At 40.1% G+C, this 19,499-nt stretch overlaps 1 protein-coding gene across 1 annotated transcript; it reads left to right on the forward strand.

The window, feature by feature from the left end:
- Nucleotides 1–26: 26 nt before the first annotated feature.
- Nucleotides 27–19,390, forward strand: SLC39A9 (solute carrier family 39 member 9). The gene is made up of 7 exons (XM_083836818.1): nt 27–323; nt 4,162–4,270; nt 8,089–8,280; nt 10,625–10,693; nt 11,787–11,872; nt 14,243–14,377; nt 14,671–19,390. The coding sequence occupies exons 1-7, from the start codon at nt 228–230 to the stop codon at nt 14,899–14,901; spliced, it is 918 nt and encodes a 305-aa protein (XP_083692944.1). The 5' UTR covers nt 27–227; the 3' UTR covers nt 14,902–19,390.
- The last annotated feature ends 109 nt before the right edge of the window (nt 19,391–19,499 follow it).

Raw genomic sequence — 19,499 nt, forward strand, 5'->3', positions numbered from 1 at the left:
GCCTCCGGGTGGCGGGCGGCCGCCATCTTGGAGCCGGGAAGGCCCGGAAGGGGAAGCGCCGCGGTGCCGCTCGGTGAGGGGGCGGCTGAGGGGGAGCCGCTGAGGGGGCAGCCATGGGCCGGGGCCGCGCCTGGGCCCTGGGCGTCCGCACGGGCTGAGGTGAGGTGAGGCGAGGTGAGGCGAGGCTGGGGCGGGCAGCTCGCCGCCGGACCTCGCCGCCAGGCGCCATGGATGACTTCCCTGCCATCTGCCTGCTGTCCCTCGCCATGCTGGTGGCCTGCTATGTGGCGGGCATCATCCCCCTGGCCGTCAACTTCTCCGAGGTGAGGGGGCAGCGCGAGGCGCGGTCCGCTTGTGCTCGTTGGAAACCCGCACGGAGGCCGGGTGAGGGAGCCGAAGCCCGTCGGAGCGCTCCGGCCCCAGGCGGAGCAGAGGCTGAGGCGCGTAGCGGGCAGGCGCGGCGGGAGCCGGGCTTGGTGCTCCTTGCGAGTTTCTGTCAGAAATGCCTGGAGTCCCGGCTTAACTTCTACTGCGCGCCTCAAAGGAGGGCGGCTGTGCGCAGTTCTGCTGCCTCCGGCTGTGTTTCGTGTTGTTCGGAGGTGGTGTTCTTGCCCGGTGTTTGTGTAGGTTATACCCGTTTGTATGGTTGGATCAGGCAGTCCCTGCCTGTTTTGGGACTCCCGGCAGCTGCCGGAATACAGGTCGGTGGGAATCCAGAAACGTGGCACTCGGCATCAACAGCAGTCACGCACTTGCCAGCCTTCTGCGTAGGCAGTGCTTTACCAGCAGCACACACGTGTACAAACGAGTTTATCGTGGGCTCATCAACTCTCGGAAATCCTCGATTCGATTTTACACTTGCTGTAAACTTGCTGTTTTAAGGATCTGTCTGCTTTGCTGGTTTAACAACAGAACTGTGTCTGTGGAAATGATTTATGTGCGAACACCGGTCCTGGAAGTGTCTGATGAGAAGTTACAATCGCTTTATTTAAAACGGTTGCTTAGGCCCCCTGCTACACTGGCAATTTAAAATCGAAATGGCTGTTTGGGCTGTGCGTTATGTGGTTTGCAAAAAGCTTCATAGGTGGTAATAGAGAAAAATGCCTCCTCCCCCTGGGTACTTATCATGGTTAAGTAGAAAGCAAATTAATGCTGTACATAATAAATCCAGATGATGGAGAACAATAAAATTATTTGTTAATTAATACATTTCTTCAGATGGGTTTAATTGTGGACCTGATTGTTTGTGTTTTGATTTCTTATTTGTTTCTATTCTTTTAATTACACTTGAATATTCTTGAAAGTCTGAAGCTCCAATAAAGCCTGGTATAGCTAAACATTAGTGGTGAAAAGGTACAGATGAACAGCTCTTTGCTTTATTTCTGCAGGCAGATGCACATTTTCAGTTTAATCCCGATTTACATGAAGTACTCTAGAAGACTGACCTTGGGCCAGAAACCACACTCTACCAGTACTTGAGGCTCTCTGAAGTTGTAGCCTAAATGCTCAAAACAAAAAAAAAGTTGTTCAGGTAGTTTGAATCTTCCCTTGGGTAATAAAGACTCGCAGTATTGACTGGAATGGGACTGTTTACTTTTTGCTAGGTCCAAGTAAGAGCTTCAATGACATGAAGATTTAAACGAAGAAATAACTGAGCTGTGGAACAGCTTGGTGTTTTGAGGAATTTAGGTTTTTCCCTGTACATTTTTTAACAGCATTTACTCTGTTGCTGCTCTTAAGAAGAGACATGAGTGGGTTTTGGAACCGAAATAGTTTGATTTCCTGGATGCCTGTCTGGATAAGCTGCAGTTATTAGGTAGCTGTATTCACCGTTTTGAAGTATTTCATATTGAAAAAGAAATGCAGACTTCTCTTGAAATAGTAACTTGTTAGTGTTTATTATTTTCATGCATTTTTAAAATTCACAGATATCCAAATTCAAGCAGTACTCTGTATTTGCAGTAGTACTTGAGATGTTTTTTGGCAAACACACACACACAGCGTAAGAGAGAATATAGTGCTGCAGTGTAAAACCATTTTGTTTTCATTCTGAAACATCATATTTTGGCAAAGCTACTTTGGGAACAGTGGGTGTGGAAGATAATCTTTTCATCTAGATTGCCACTGTTTAATGATTTATCAACTGTAATTGTCATACATGCAACCGTACCATGCATGTTGATGGAAACTTTACATCTCTTGCATATTAGTACTCACGTTTTCCCTGATGCTGTAATTGTTTCCCTATGGTCCCACTTGGCTTGCTTTCAGAAAGCCCGTTGTGCTGTCGAGAGCCTCCTGTTTCTTCTATGCCAACGTCACCTGTGCAGGCGAGATAAGCGGTGCCTGTCCTTGCGGCGTGTGAGAGGGCAGGTGGCACGACGTGTCTGTGCTACGAGTGGTTTCACAATGTTTGAGCACAGACCTTTGTCTCCAGGGCTCTGGTAGCTAACGTTGCTATTTGGTGGCACGCGGTCCTCTTGTGCATGGAAGGTGATGGCTCTGCCACAAAACAGGTGATACCCAGTTGTTACGAGGATCCAGTTTTGCGTGGTTACTATATGCACTGTGTTACAGGCTAGTTCAGGAGTGACCTCTGCAAGTTGTCATGTTTTGAAGTCTAGCAGATGACACCTATATAGTTGCATTTTCAGCATGTGACTTTGACTGTAGCCTGTCAGTGTTGTGGTCACAGGGAAGCAAAAAGTATAATGAACTGTTCTTATATTGGTAAAATAGAATTTAGTCAAACAGTACTGCAGTTGAGAGAGGGGCAGCATCCCTGGCTTTTTGGTTTTGTTTGGTACAAAATTAGAATATAACTAGGAAAACAGTCGTTACTTATGGTGTCAAATGTCTACCTACCCATTGTGGTATTTTTTAAGCATGTAGAAACTTTTCCTGGAGTATAAACTAAACTACTTTTGTTTACTGTACTTTAAAAGCATTAAGTTTATGTAATTTTCGTTAAGATTTAATTACAAATTTGCAAAACCAACCAACTGGCGTGTATTTTAAAAGCTCTCTTTGCAGGGGGGACAAGGGATGGCTGTGGTTTGTAATTCTGTGTTATACTTGCTGCATAAAACTTCATTTGACGCCTTTTTGAATACATAGAACACATCATCAGATCTTTCAAATACACAAAAGTACACTTCTCTTTAACTATTTTTTATTCACAACTGTGTTTTTTTTTAAATAAACTCTCTTCTTCAGTGATACCCTATTAAATACAATGCCATTAAAATATGTCAGTTTTAGGACAGACTTTTGTGCAAGGGTTGTTTTAGAGACTGAAACGTAGTTCATCTCCTATAACAATCTTATAACAGCTTAACTTGGTTTGTTGTGTCTCTCTAAACTTGTAGGTGAAGGTAGAGCTTTTTTGCTCTAAAATCTTCCTTTTATTTTTTCTGCGGTCCTAAAACTTTTCTTAGCCTTTTTCTGTTATATAAATATAGCTGACTTTGTGGTTTGTACTCTTATTTGACCAACGTATTTGCATTTGTAGAGGCGTTTATATTTTTGTCTCTCTCATTTTTCTTTCTTTTATCTGGCAATTTACTTTATTTATATATCTTCCTTTGTTACTTAGCCTGACTTTTTCAGGAACGGGTGATTTATCCTGTGTTGTGCTGTACCTAGGAGAGGCTTTAGGGAACTTGCAGGTTTAAGTAGGTTTCTAGTGGGAAGGGTATTTGATAGCAAACCCAGAGTAGAGATAAAACGTAGAATTGTGAACATGCTCCAATTCAGACATAGTCTCCGTGATCCTTGGTCTCTGCAGGCTTTGCAATTTGAGGTCTTGGGTGCAAATTAGCCCCCAAAAAACATTAGTGTCAATTATGACAATCCTTGCTGTTCTCAAGTATGCACCACTTCACTTCTCTGATGTTGCTAGTCTAATGGGTTGTCTCCAACTTTCATTTCCTATTTCAGTTGTTTGTATTGGACACTGAGTACATTCACATTTCAGCAAGTTAGAAATATAGGACTATGCAACCAGGTCTCCTGAGTATAAATCAGCAAGAGGTTTCGTGGGTCGTTCTCTCTCCTCCACTCCACTTCTTCCCCATCCCCCATTTAACCTCTGTTAATGAGGGAGAGTAAGGGAAGCATTTTCCTTCGTAAAGGTGATACTTGTTTTGTGCTTGCTTGCAGGAGAGATTAAAGTTGGTGACTGTTCTGGGCGCCGGGCTGCTGTGCGGAACTGCCTTGGCCGTCATTGTGCCTGAAGGAGTACATGCACTTTATGAAGACATTTTGGAGGGTAAGAACCAAAAACTATGTAGATAGCCATGTTCAAGATAACCTAGGCCGTGATTTATTATTTAGTGGGGCCTGTTTGTAGGGCTTTTAAGGTAAGATTGGCAGGGGCTTTCACAGTATGACACAAAGCCCGCGTACAAATACAGAACTGCCGTAGATAAGATACTGCACGTTTCTGGTGGTTTGGGAGAGGAGTGTGATCAGGCTGCGGATCAGGTGATTCTTGCCGAGCGATCCGGTCGCTTGCGGGTCCAGTGTAACAGACTGCTCATGGAGCCATAGCCCGTTATGCTGGGTCATGTGTAATGTTTCTTATTGTGGGGAGAGTTAAAGTTTAACTTTCACTGGAACCTCTGATGAGGTGTAGGGATGTCTTTGGGTGAGAATGGACTCATCGACTATTTGCTGTTGCATTTCGTAATGTAGATCACTTCTCGTTTCAGCAATTGCTGGAAGTGCTTTATGTGTACGTGTTATGCTATGTGTACTTGCCATGTAAGAGTTTTCTCTTTTGAAACTGAAGAACTTACAGAAGTATGGATAGGTTCTCACAAGTGTGGAGAAAGAACGCTGGATGGCAGCTGCTGTTCCTGCCCGCAGCAAGCTGGGGGGCTGTTCCAAGCCAGTTAAAATGGTCTGAAGCTGGAACCAAGATACCTTAAGGCACCTGACTGAAAATCGTGGTTACGTGGGGCTAATTTGCAGAGTAGGAGACATTTCTGTCTTGGGTGGTATAAGCACATCTTGTACCCAGAAGTCTTGGAAAATCCTCAGTTTGAGGTTATGACCTTATTTTGAATAGTTGGGGCCCGTTACCTTTGTCTGGAGTGCCCTTTGAATCTTGCTTTAGTTTGGCGTGACGTGCTGTCATGTTACCTTCTGACAACTTTCTGATTCTGAGCACGCTGGGAAGTATCATACAGACAGTGGTAAACAGCAACAACTTAACAGTCACAGGAGTAAGGCCTATGAAGTTGAAACTAGAAAAATCAGCAATTGTCTGATGTCCCATTGTTCCTAATCTGTAATCGACAGATAATTGTAATACTCTGGTTTCTGTGTGCTATTGCATTTTTCTTATTTCAACAACCTTTTACATTTCTTTTTAGGAGTATGCTTTCATCTATTGTGCTTTAGTTTCCACTAAATTTATGTTGTTTCACTTATTATCTTCTGTTTACTTCAAATCTATAAAATCATCCATTATCAAGAAGTAAAAGAACCTCTGATTATGCTTTTATACTGTACTGTAATTTGTGCACTCTAATGTAGGATGTCTCTAATGAGCTGTAGTTGTGGGTTTGCTCTGCATTCCACTTTAATTCAAAGTAGAATAAATTTTCTTCTAATGATATGGATAGCAGTAAATACAATTACTGTGAATATTTGCATGTTTTTCACTAAATGTGGTGTACTGTTCACGAATAATATCTACATCCAGATGTTTAGAGCTGTTAATCTATATTTTTTATATTATATTATCAGGGGAAATGTCAGAAGTATTTACCTAGTAAAAAAGATTTTTTTTTCCTGTGAATGACTTCAGGCTCAATTCCGAGCTCACAGTATTATTAGTGAAGTGATTCTGTCTGTAAGGAAATGTGTAAGTGACACTAAGAGAATGATCTCTTCCAGATAATTCTGCTTTCTGTAGTCTTCTTTGTAGTTTAATTTTGCCCAACACATTGCACTTGCTAATCAAATCCTAAGTCATTGTTTTCATTTCTTGTAGGTGCAAGAGAGAATGAGATTTTATTTATTTTTATATTGCAGAGAGGCAAAAATCACAGATGTTACGGCTTTAACTACAAAAATACTTGTGATACCTTTCTTAGAGAAGTAGGATATTCAAAGTTAAGCTTAAGATTCTTAGAACTTATCGGCTTTCAGTACAGCTCTTGCAACTGCACCCATTTACGTCACTAAGTCTAGAAAGGTGCTGAAGGGAACGCCGAGGCTTAAGGCTGTATATGGTTTACACACACATGTATGTATGTATATGGGCTGTGTTTGCCCAGTTCCAAGTGTAATTTAACTCTGGTTGCCTGTTATCAGAACAAGAGTTTGCCATTGTTACAAAAGTCACTTACCGCTCTGTATTTTCCCCCAGGCTGCAGAATAAATAACTGCTCATTTTTTGACCTTTTAGGCTGCAGTGAGAGCAAACAGCATGCCATGATTCAGATTAGTATTTGCTCCTAAACCTATTTATGCACGTATGTACGTAGTGAAACCAAGTATTACCAATACATAAAATTCCTTGGTGACTGTGGTCCTTTGCTTTAACTGGTGAAACTGCCTGACTGTGGTTGCTGTGAATTACCCACAACGTCTAGCATCTTGAAATAATCTGAAGCAATGTTATCTTTTTTATAGAGATGGCAACAATATTGTTTGGTCCAAATTGATTTATTGGTTGATCTTGTGCAGCAAAGTGAGGTGTGTGAAGTCTTTCAATCAGCCAGCCTATTCTAATGCTCTTTGTCCGTAGTAATGGCGTGGTGCCAACATCTTGTGCAGGAGGGTGGTACGACTGAGGCAAATCCAAGAACGTGTGAATACTCCAGCATAAAGACGAGTTGAATCAGTCACGTTTTTACTGTTGGTGTCTGAAACTTCAGAAGTTGCCAACCAAAAACCTCTCAAAAATGACAGTTTTGCTTTTGTCGCTTATACCGCAGATGTTAGAAAAGGAGTAATGTGCTGTGCTCCATTTTGTTTGTTGCCGTTTTTTTTTTTAAAAGGGTGATTGATATTATACTATTTTTTTAGGTAGCAGCATATCTAGAGTAAACCTTAAAAATGCAGACAGATTTTGCATTGAAGTGTAGTGATTATTCTTGTCTAAATTTGTTACATCCTTACCTTGATTCAGGCACAACAAATTGGCTCTTCGGAAGTCAGAAAGCTTTCCAGAGCTGAATGATAATTCCTTCCAAGCCTGTGCCTGTTCTCATACTGAGAAAACATTGGTTGCTTTTAGACTAGTGAAACAATCTAGTTAATATTCTACTTTCTTAAGTACTGTATGCTAATCCTGTTAGTCCTTTTTACCCTTAAATGAGATTAAAATTAAACTAAAATCAGTAACATTTTTTAAGGTGAAGACTTCAGAATTTCTGATGGAAACTGATGGAAATTTCTGATGCAAGTGAGAATTTCTGATGGAAACTTGCTTAATCAGTGCTGTTTCTTATTCCTGATCTTTGCTTGTACCTTTCTAACAGTGTATTTCTTTATGTCTAGGCCTTCCTTCTGCCAACAGCAAATTTTTCACTTAAGATTCTTCTGATAAGATTCTTCACTTATTAGCTGGAAACTGGTTTAACTTTGTTAAACCAGACAAATGTCTGGGGCCTACAAGAAAGCAGGAGAGGAACTCTTATCAGGGGTGTAGTGATAGGACAAGGAATAATGATTTTAAACTAAAAGAGGGTAGATACAGATTGGGTATTTGAAAGAGATTCTTTGCTAGGAGGGCAGTGAGGCACTGGAGCAGGCTGCTCAGAGAAGCTGTGGATGCCCCATCCCTGGAGGTGTTCAAGGCCAGGCTGGATGGGGCTTGGAGCAACGTGGGCTGGTGGGAGGTGTCCCTGCCCATGGCAGGGGGTTGGAATTAGGTGATCTTTAAGGTCCCTTTCAACCCAAAGCATTGTATGATTCTATGAAATGTGTGCTATCCTAGGAAACGGGGCTAAGTAAAAACTTTAAACAATGATTTCTGTGTGTTGTCTAAGAATGTATGAGGAATGTTTTGAGAAAAGTGACCACGCCATGTTTCGTCCACTGTCTCGTAATCTGTTTGTTTGGCTGCCGCAGGGAAGCATCACCCGGTGAGCGAGATGCAGCACGTGGTGGAGTCTGAGAAGGTCGCAGAAATCCCGGTTGTACATGAGTATGGCCACGACCATTCCAGGTTGCACGCCTACATTGGTGTTTCTCTTGTCCTTGGCTTTGTCTTCATGCTTCTGGTTGACCAGATAGGCAGCTCTCATGTGCACTCTACAGATGGTAAGTAAAGAGACATTCAGTTAGTCTTGCTAATTAGTTCTAATTAGCAAGGTGTGACTTTTTTCAATGCTATCGGGATTTAATTTGACCAGTCACGTCCAGAATTTCAGTAGGTGCTGTACAAACATAAAGCAGGATCTGTGTGAAATGTTTGTGCTGGAAACCTGTCTTGGAATCCAGCATAATTTGAGAGCTTGCTTCATTAATGTGAAATAACTGCAGGCACGTGTAGTGTGGTGGTGGAGGGTGACTTGACACTTGAGTTATTGTCTGGTTTACAGTATCGCCTATAGGGGGTTTCTTTGGCTTTCCCCAAAACGTCAGGTTAGTCTTACCATCATTATTTTTCCTACTTAATTGTCATACATGTAGCTAAAATTTGCAAAAACCAAAAAATTATCACAAGTAAGACTGCAGAAAGAACTACGTTTAAGCTCTGGTCCTTACTGTAACTGCACGGCTGAGCTCCTGTATTAGTCTACAGCCTCACTTGAAAATGCTTCCTGCGAAGTCCAAAGATTTCTCAACTTGTTGCAAGATTCTCAAAATGCCCACAGTTGCCCTTGTTTCTTGCTGCAGCTTCACATCCAGACTCTAGCTTAAAATGCACCAAAGGTATTTTGTCATTGAGAAAGGCATTTATTGCCTCGGGCTGCTCATTTTTTCCCCACGTAGTCTCTTCTGTTAGTAGAATTTGCCCCTCCAAAATTAAGGAACACACACACCACAGCAAAGAAGGAGCTGGGGGGGAAATGTTTTGTTTGCATCCTTAGCAGTTCATGGTGCAGCTGCACAAATGCTTGTATGGGGTCAGTGTGATGGGACAGTTATGAGGCAAGTTCAGGGGCTGTGTGTCATTTCACGCCGTTTCAGAAGCATAAGTGGAGCCACAGGCATGGTAGCTCACTTCCTTGGATTTTCAAGGAAAACCTTGCTAGTAAGGATGACAAAGGGACGTGGGTGAGCCACTGCCAGGAAAATCAGTGGCTTGTACAGATTATGACCCTTTTCCATGTCTCTGTTTAGAACAAATAGGACAAAATTGGCTGTGGTCTGTGTTAAGAGATGCACAGTATGAAATCGGTTATTAAGGAAAGCTTTGTCTTGTTTTTACCCCTATCACAGGAGATGTAGTAATGTTTTTGTAGTGTTTCCTAAAGCTACTGAAGAAAAATATTTCTCATTTGAACCAGTGCCTGGTAGTTTTTCCTTTTCCATGTAACTAGATTTTACTTTCTCTAAACTAGAAAAATTCTGTAGGCTGGAAGGAGGTACGAACTTAAATGCGACCGTCCCTTTGAATTCTAGTTCTGATCAATCAATGCAGTTGAAGAACTTGAGAAAACGTGTTTTGTGACTGATCTCCTGTTCTGACATGAGTATACCAGCACAGTCATCCCGTGCAATTGCTCACATAGGTTCTCCTTGATTCAGAAGACCAATCTGTTGGAAGAGAGTACGTTAATTTATTTAGCCAGCTCACTTCCGTGATGTGAGACTGCAGGAAGGGGACAGGCAGGAGAAAAGGAACACTATTTTTCTCTTCTGGCAGCAGTGCAGACTTGTTAAAGTAGCTGTGTAAGCATGTTTGCGGTATAATTAAATAACTCCTGTTGAACTATTCTGGAATTAAACAGTTGAATAATATGCTCCTATATTTGCATAGGACTTATCACTGTGATAACCAATGCAGCTTCCTCGTATCACTTTCACTGCTGCTTGCAATAACAGTGGATATATGGGCTGGTCTGTATAATTATTTAACATGAAAGCATCCTCAGAGTAGTTGTCAAACAGCTGCAGTCAAAACACTGGGTCAGGAAAACTACTGAAATCTTTGCAACTGCCCCCACAAGAAGTAGAATTTATTGCTTACTGGGAATTCCCAGAGAATCAGTGCAACAGGGACTGTCGCAGATCTTTCACCTGAAGGAAAACTGGGCTGGGGGGTGGGGAGGGGGAAGCATCCTGACCGTTGGTGTAACTCGAGTTCGGGATCTGAAAGCTAGATTTTCTTCCCCTTGGTAGCAAAGAACTTCAAGGTTTGGTTTCAGGAGCTGAAGAAAAACAGCCAGCACTGCCTGTATCAGTGATCCTGTAAGTTGCAAAGAATAGTCTATGATTCTGTTACTTGTTGATGAAACTTAGGGTGATTTGAAGGTGTTAAGTGTCAAACTATTTTATAATAAATTTAATGCAGAAATACAAGAGCTGTTAGTTTTGAGTATAGCTGCCTGAACCGCTTATCACAGGTAAGTGATGTGCAGTGATACTTACAATTTTTCTTCCAGCGTAATTTGTGTATTTGTTCTCATTATGTTTGCCTGCCTTATGACCATTTCAGATCCAGAAGCTGCTAGATCGGGCAACTCCAAGATCACCACAACACTGGGATTAGTGGTCCATGCTGCAGGTAATGAGGGACCTCTTGTTAGAACTTGAGGGCTTCTGTTGCTCTGTTGCGTGTCCCTAGGTGCGATAGAAACACTTGCATTTTGGTTTTGAAGGTGGCTTTTTTATAAACAAAAAAAGAGGGGAAAGAACTAAGGCTTTTTACCAAAAGTGGCTAAGAAAACATACTGCAGTACTCAGAATGTTTCAGAGAATTTTGAGTGCTGTGTTTTCCCTTCTTTGTTTTTCCAATCTAAAAATTGTGTGACGCTTTCTGCCTGTCCTTTGCTGGCTGCTGTAGCTGCAGAATTTTGATACATGCTTACACATTTGATACATAGTATGAAACACCTTTGGGTTTCTTGTCAGTACAGATGTGTTTTTAAAAAATGAAAAATAATATCATGTGGAAAAAGGAAATTATAGGGTGGAGCTTAAAGGTTTGACTGAAACATTTATGTTGACTTGCAGGGATTGAAAAAATGAAGCATGTATTGCAGTCAGCCCATGTTCATGTTGTAATCCTTTATTATATATCCATAGTGTAAATATGATGCCTTTTAATCTCTTCTGCTGACAGCTACTGTGTAAATGTCTTAATTTTGATCAAAAGGTATTTCACTAAACAAAGTGTCTATATAGTACAGATTAATACGGTATCTATTTCCTATTTCATTTAGACAATAAAATTGTTAAATGGTACTAAAATTATTTAAACAGTCGTTTAAAGAGTAGTAATTAAAGTTCTTTTAATGTTAAGAATCTAAAGCAGCTTTTTAAAAATTTATACAGACAGCATTTCTACAACAGAAAACTAAAATTAGTAATCTTGTTACATGATTATAATTTGTCAGACATTGTCAGTGCTGTATACATTCTCATTATAATTTTTATGGTCTTGGGGAAAGTGATACAGCTCCTGTTGTGGGTTGTCTGAAATCCTCAAATTGTTTTACCTGAAGAAACAAAGGGGAATGAATTATGTGTTGGGTTGGTTTATTTAATAGTATTTTGAGTAACAGGACTTCTCGAATGTTTTGTGATCCCAGCCATTATGGGGGGGCAGCTGAAATTTATGTGGAGGAATAATCCAGGAACTTTTACTTCTCTTTCAGCCGATGGTGTTGCGTTGGGTGCAGCAGCTTCTACTTCTCAAACTAGTGTCCAGTTGATAGTGTTTGTTGCAATTATGTTGCACAAGGTAAGTCAACAACTGAAAATCTGTTCTTTATTCATTAAAAGACTGTTAAAGCATACAGACATTACTAAAGATCTTAAATTTCCTTGATGGTGAAATCTGGAAGTGTTATCCCATTGAAATGAACAGGTTAGCAGGGACCAAAAAGCACTGGTATGATGTATGACAGAATAGTAAATGATGGATGTAAGTCTGAATGAGGTGCAAATGAGAAGAAATTCAGACTTCTTACTGCCTAATTTATCTGCAGTCGTTGGGAGGAGTCTCCCAAATGCAGGAACAGAAGAACAGCTCATTAAGAAATATAGCAGCTTCACCTTACTTTTTATGAAACAAGGTGTTTTGGTGTTCTTTTAGCTAGTATTTTTGGTGGGGAGGGATGGGTTTTTCTTTTTCTTTTTTTTTTAAGGAATCTTGTTGTTATAAAAGGTGTTTTCAAACAAGTTCTGCATGGTGGACTACAGGATTATATGTTAGTATTTTCAAGGACACAAACTTTTATGCTGTTACACAGCTTTTTTTTACACTGTTCACATCTTTTTTACCTCTGTTCTCAAAAAAATAGGAAGGATATTCATGTTATGAAGGGTTTCACAGTGTGTGGGGTTAGTCTTTCAAAACTACATAGTATTGGAGGGCTAAAAAATAACTTCTGATTACTTGTGTTATTGTAGTAGCTTCAACATCAATCATGACACTTCTGTAGGAAAAACTTTGAAACGTTTTGTTAATGATAACAGGCAAGCAGTGAAGATGGAAAGATCTTTTTTCCTTAATGTTTATGCAAAGATTGGCTATATAAGTGTGCTGATGCACATGACTTATGGCAGTGCATACGTATATTACAATAGTTAGTCATACGTTTATGCAGGCACGATTTTGTATTATTGTATGTCCCAAATGTTAGGAAATTCAGGTTTAGTACATCTGTTCAATGTTCATGCAATAAACCATTCTTTATGTAAACCTCTTTAAAGGTGGTGATAACAGTGTCACATGTTGCTGTGAAGCTTATTTCACAGCTAATGCCAAACATAACTTTTCATTTTTTATTTGTAATGTTCAAATTAACTGACTTCTTAAATTTTGCAGTTGCACAATTTTAAAAGAAAATTTCTCTCCAAAAGATTATCAAGAAATATGTGATATTGAAAGAATATATCTTTTGTGGTCATTTTTTTGGATTCTTTTCTTTTGATCCAGATTGATGCTCGTCTTTCTCACTTTTTCCCCTCATTTTCTTTCTTTAAGTTTTTTTTTTTTTAAAGGAGAGACTGCACATAAAACCAGCTCTAATACATTTTAGTTTGTCTTGAGTAGTACTGTCAGGGTGGAGTTGTATTGTCTTTATGTGAGTAAAAATACAGTAAACTCTATGAGCAGGACAGCTGCACCTTGTGAATAAGAAACTGGATGTTAGTGGGGGGGATAGAAAAGTATTTGCTTCACAGTGGGAATAGAAATATAACTGAATGATGAACAAACCAAAGGAGCTGTTCAGTCTCTGTTCATTTGCTCTCTCTCTTTGGGAATCTTTTCCCTTCCATGTTAAATTGTAGAATTTTTCTGCTTCAGCTTTATTTAAAAAAAAAGAATAATCTAAGAATGCATAATATCAGGATGGAAAAAAAAAGAAATTACAGAAGTTAATGGAAATTTAGGGTTTATAGCAACCGCTCAAGTCAGAATGAACACCTGAGCATTTATGACTACACAAATATCTTTACTTCTGGTACCTTTCCCAGCATTGCACTAATAGAATAGCATTGCGCATCTATAACTGCAGTCCTCGTTCTAGAATCAGCATGAGAACAGTCTCAACTCTTGTTTCTATCCCTTCTTTTTGCAAAGAAATAATTGACGATATGAGTAGAGCAATCCATATCTGTGAGTCTGCAGTTGGAGATCATTCCATTAATTTCTTCTTTAGAAACTTTTAAAATGTGTTGCTACCCCAAAAAAGATGGGTCATAAAACAGGGCTAGGACTGCAGTTTGCTGAGATGGACAGGATTTTCTTAATTCACAGTTTTCTTAATTCACATTTCTTCTTCTCTGGAGACCTTCAAATATTTTTCTGTGTCTTTATTGCAACACAAATAAATAAAATAGTTTGTAGGCTGATGAAAATACGAAATGTCATTTACTTGAATGATAGGCACAACATGGCTTCCCATTAGGTAGTGTTCTTAAGGCAGAGTATTGTATAGGATTCTGTTTATCTGGGTTAACTGAAACATATAAGTGCCTTCCCTGAATTTCTTTGAAATCTGTGCATTCCAGTGAAGTAAGTCATATTTCAACTTAATCTTTATCGCGTATTTCAGGTAATTTTAGAAGGAATTGTATTACCAGTAAATATTGTTTTTTGCAGGCACCAGCTGCCTTTGGCCTGGTTTCCTTCCTGATGCATGCTGGGCTGGAACGGAATCGAATTAGAAAACACTTGCTGGTCTTTGCGTTGGCAGCACCTGTTATGTCCATGGTGACATACCTGGGGCTAAGCAAGGTAGGTCTGAGATGTTTGTCCTGCCCAAAACATAGCTTAGCGGTGGAGTTAAGGGAAATGAATATCATACAAGGTTCATAATTCTTTCTGTCTCCCATCAGCTTTATAATGTCACTATCCCCATGTGAGGTGGAAGACATTAAGCAACATACTAAACTATTGTCACTGTGAGAGAACGAGAGTTGATAGAAGTCTTACTTTGTCTGGACCTTTATAGAATTGTTTTATTATTGATTGAAGAACTTCTGCTCATCTTCAATTTTTGCTCTTTGTGCTTTTTTCCTATTTCACAGAGTAGCAAAGAAGCCCTTTCAGAAGTCAATGCCACCGGAGTTGCTATGCTTTTTTCTGCTGGGACTTTTCTTTACGTTGCCACAGTTCACGTCCTCCCAGAAGTAGGAGGAATTGCTCATAGCCACAAACCTGAATCAACTGGAGGAAAAGGACTCAGCCGTCTGGAGGTGGCAGCCCTAGTCTTAGGATGCCTTATTCCTCTAGTTTTGTCCATTGGACACCATCACTAAAAGCGCGAATTTCACCGTTCTCCTCCTTGATCTGACATGAGCAGTAAATGTCGGCTGCTCCCTTTATCACTGTCTGTCTTATCCATCATCCATCCCACCTACTTTATGGAGTTCAGAGGGAACCTTGATTGCAAAATGAGGAATACTGGGAAAATTTTTAGTGTAGCAAAATGTACTTTGGCAGCCGGACATAAATTCTGTGTAACTTTTCTGAAGACATTTGCTATTTTAATTGTTACTTCTGGCCCTATTCTCAGGGAAGATGGAATTTGGAGTTTGAGAAAGGTGAGTGGGGAAGAACATAGCGACTCATCATGAAATTGCAATCACCAAAGTATCCTGCAGTTCAGCTTTCAAAGCTGAGAGCAAAAACAAAGGATGGCTGCCTTTTGAGAGGTTGAAGTCTTCTTACTAATGAAGAAGGGGGCTCTCCCCCATTGGTTCCATGTTGTCTTGGCAACGTGAACGGTTCTTGTAATGTTTGTCATTAATTGTATTGCGAACGCGGGCTGCTCAGAATTCTGGACAACAGTGCTGTTGTGACAGAGGTGTCATTGATAGGAAGGAAATGCTATAGAGAAAGCGTAGGATTAGAGTAGGAAATCAGCTGGTTAAGAGTGCGCAAATGAATTTTGCAGTGTATTCCATTATTTAAGGGATAGAAGCAAGGAGAGTATCGTTTTGATTATTTATGCAATTGTTAATAAGTTTTAAACAGGCAGTATTTACTGGGAGATGGTCTTCCACCAAGTAAAGCATAGGCACCAAAAATGTTAGCGGGAATTAGGTATTTGTAACTGTGATTACACTACTGCTACTCCTGAGAGAGATCTGTGTTGTCCTTTGAAATCAACGTGTTCTGGGCTCTGAGGAGTAAAAATCTGATGGAAGCACCTGTTGAGGGACCAGAGAACTTTACTAGCTCATTTTCAAGAGTCTGAACCACTGAAATCAGTGGTGTGTGTGTTTCTCATTAAATAAAATGTATTAAGGCTAACATAACAAGATCTATAGATAAATATTTATGTTACAGGTAGAGTACAAAGTGTTTCTAAAGCAGTTCTAAACAAACAAACAAAAGAACAAGCAAGCAAGAAAAACCTGGTGGGTTTCCAGTGGACCTGTTAGGCGTTTCGCCTTTCCTTTGGGAATCCTGCTTTCACCTTTTACTGATAGTCATTAGATTCGGTGAATCTACTTGAAGACTTATGGCCAACTGCTGACGCCTCTCACTGCAGATGGGTGATAAAAGATCCATCCCTTTCCAAGCCACAGCATTTTCTTGTCAGGCACCTTTTCTCTTATGCAAATTATATTACACTTTAATAACTGTAGTGCATTGAAAAGTCAGGAATGCTTGATGTGCACAGACTCAACATAAAATTCTTTCTTTAGGGGAAAATTTTTAATGCTGTACCCTTTTTGAGCTATACTTTTTCTGCAGTTTTTAAAGCTAACATTGCCAAATAAATTTTTGTTTTTTTTTTAATGGATTTTCAAAGCCTGAAATATCTTTCCTGAAGTGCTTATTGTTTCAGTTTGAATGAGCGTGTCTTTCTTCATGCCATTTATTGCTTATACTACGCAGGCCGTTGTGCCTTTTAACTTCTTTGCATTTTTGTCACCATCCTGTTTGTCTAATAGCCCAGTAATGGGCATGGCCTGGCTCTCGGCCTAGTGATGCTCCGTCTGTTGGCTTTGTAACAGTGCAGGCGTATCCCAGGAGCGTACCTAGTATTGATCCCCAGGAGTGCTCGTTCATTTGTGTATTTTACAATATAATAGGTGAACTTGAAAAGTTCATTGAAAGCATTGAAAAATGACTAGAAATGATCTTCTCCCACAAGATACTATTTTCAGATAGAACTTCAGGCCTAAACAAGCATCTTTGGCATTAGAGCTTCAAAAGTTAATCCTGTTTTGAACAGCCACTGCAAAATTAGTGATGCAGATGAGATCCTCTGCTGCACGTCCTTAATCTGTTTTTACAACATACATATGCAACAAGTAACTTACTAGTTGTTACCTGTTAAAAGGTTCAGTGAACAGGTTACTGACGCGTGCAAGTGATATATAGGGGTATTTACACCAGAGCTCCCGGTGTTCTTCCTGATTTCCCTTTAATTACCTTCTTCCTTCGTAATGTCACTATTTTACCTTGATTTAACCCTTCCTTTTGTTTCCAGAATCTGAAGAGTTTGTGAGATCTGTAAAAAAAAAAAAAAAAAAAAAAAAAAAAAAAAAAAAGGCAGGAAATAACTTAGAGCAGCAACAGATGCTTACATTTTGTAGAACAGCAGTTTTGAAAGTGGAGGCTATCTGCCTAAGTATGCAAGGTGAGTCCTTCTCCCACCAGACCTGAAACAGTTTTCATATTGAGGGGTGAGGTCTGATTCTTGAAAACTGATCCAAAGAGCAAACCTTAATAAGCCTGATGAATGTACGTGAGTGCTGATTCATGATGGATGATGCTGGCATGCCGCAGGCTGTAGGGAAGCTGTTCTAACTTGCAGTGTTCTGGGAGAAACTTGAGTTTCTCAAATACTGGTCCAGCAGCCCGTATGTGGAAAACATTTGGACTGGAGTCCCAGTGGCAGAAAAGTACTATGCCCTTTTATTTTTTTATTTATCTAGAGCCACATTTTATCATCTGCCATTTGCACAGGAACCCTGACTCCGCTAGTTACACTTGTATCCTGACACTGTTCCTCTTCAGCCTTCCTTATTTTGTACACAACAGTTGCAGCAGTTTGGGGGTGCAGATAGTACTTTTTTATATGGATGAGTGTTTACTTCACTGCTGGTGTAACCTCTAGCATATTAATCATAACAGGTGCTACTGGTGAGAAGTCTTGTCATCTTTGGTTTTTCCCCATCCCTTAGGCCGTGTTTCTTTTGATGGGGCAGCTACCAGGAATGGTAATACTCAATCATTCATGAACTATAGAGGCCAAGTTAGAGCAGCAGGTGAGGGATATATAAAGTCAAAACATTGACAATTTGAAATTGGTGCAAAAAAAAGCCTGATAACACGTAGCTTTCGCTTTGGCACTCAATTATGTGATATAAGACTTCTGTGAAAGTTCTTCTTATCTATTTGGAAGTAGTGTTTCCTTTTCGCTGCCTCTGTTATCTCTGTGTTGAACTGTTATTTTCAGTTACGTAGCTGAAATTGCAATGACTAAGGAAGATTCTGGATATGTCATAGGGAGGATACAAAATCTTAAATGACCAAACCTTTTCAAATCATTAGGTCCACGTGGAGGATTATTCTCTAGAAGCAGAGTATTTTAATGAGGTAAATAAAATATCACGTTTTATCATATCCCTTTTCTTACCTATCTCCCATCTGTCACAATAAATCCAAGCACTGCGTGTAGTCAAGGCCATCTGGTGTAATTTTCTGCTCCTCAGGGGACCTTGCTGCAAGCAAATTCCTCTTTACTCTCCCTGTAATAGCCATCTCTGCCCGTGTTTCTGCTGTGAGGTAGGTGGCAGTAGGAATAGCAGGTAGCACTTCGACGAAGTGCCAGGCATTTCCTTTCTTTCTTCTGTAAATCCCTCTAGGAAACCTATAATCTTCTCATCACTTTTTTTTCCCCAGTTAATGACTTCTTAATTGGCAGTAGGAATTGGACTAAAGCTGTGTTTCTCTTCGTCCCAGTGTGTTCAGGTACTTTCCCTACTGCTCTAATTCTTCTATTATTCCTTGTGTTTAAAAAAAAAAAATCTTTTTGTTTTCAGCACCTGGTGGCAGATGCAGAAGCTGCTCTGGCATTAACTTGTGTGAGGAAGGTAGATCTGCCACACCGAGACAGGAGGTTTCGATAATTGTTCCCTGTAATTTCAGATGGGCAGGTGTTAAACACAAAAACCCGCTGCTGACTTCTGGTTTCAGAGAGCCATCTCTAGGTGGATTGTGTAAAAGTATGGCATCCAGGAGACCCAGGAATACTGTTTATTTGGGAAAAGTTCAGAGCCTTCAAGGAGCTTTTGAGAGTAGCAGATGTGTCTGTGCGGTACCAGCTCTTGGCAGAGTAACAGAGAGATGCTGTGGAATAAAGGCTGCTGCTGCTCCTGTCCTGTTCTGTGCCGCTTTATGTGGGACTTGGGAGGGAGAGGAGGAAGTGTGTTCTTTTGGGGTGGGAGGAGGAGGAGTGGTGTGGTGGGGAAGTTTGAGTTTCAGATTTCTGTTCACCTCAAATTTAAAAAACAACAAAACAAACAAAAAACCCTTTTATTTCTGATTTTCTTTTTATTAAATCTCTTAGCAGCCTTGGCTTTCCAGGGAAGAACATTGCGTGGTCATTGCTGTTTACCTGACTCCTTGTATGGAACTGTAATTTTAATGTCTCTTTTTTCAAACCATTTGTACACAAAATCATTCCATGAATGGCTGCCTTATAATTTTTCCACTTTAATTGTGAATGGTTAAAATAATGTTGCAGTTTTCAATTTGTTTTATTATATTAAATTTTTACTAGGTGCAGAGCTTCAGAGTTGGCTTTTCATTTACTGCATGGGGTTTTGTGACAGCTCGAACAAAGAGAAATGACAGTCTTAAATGGGATGCAAGCACTGCAGACAGTACATCTTAT

Source organism: Anser anser (assembly GCF_964211835.1).
Source record: "Anser anser genome assembly, chromosome: 5".
NCBI classification, from domain to species: domain Eukaryota; kingdom Metazoa; phylum Chordata; class Aves; order Anseriformes; family Anatidae; genus Anser; species Anser anser.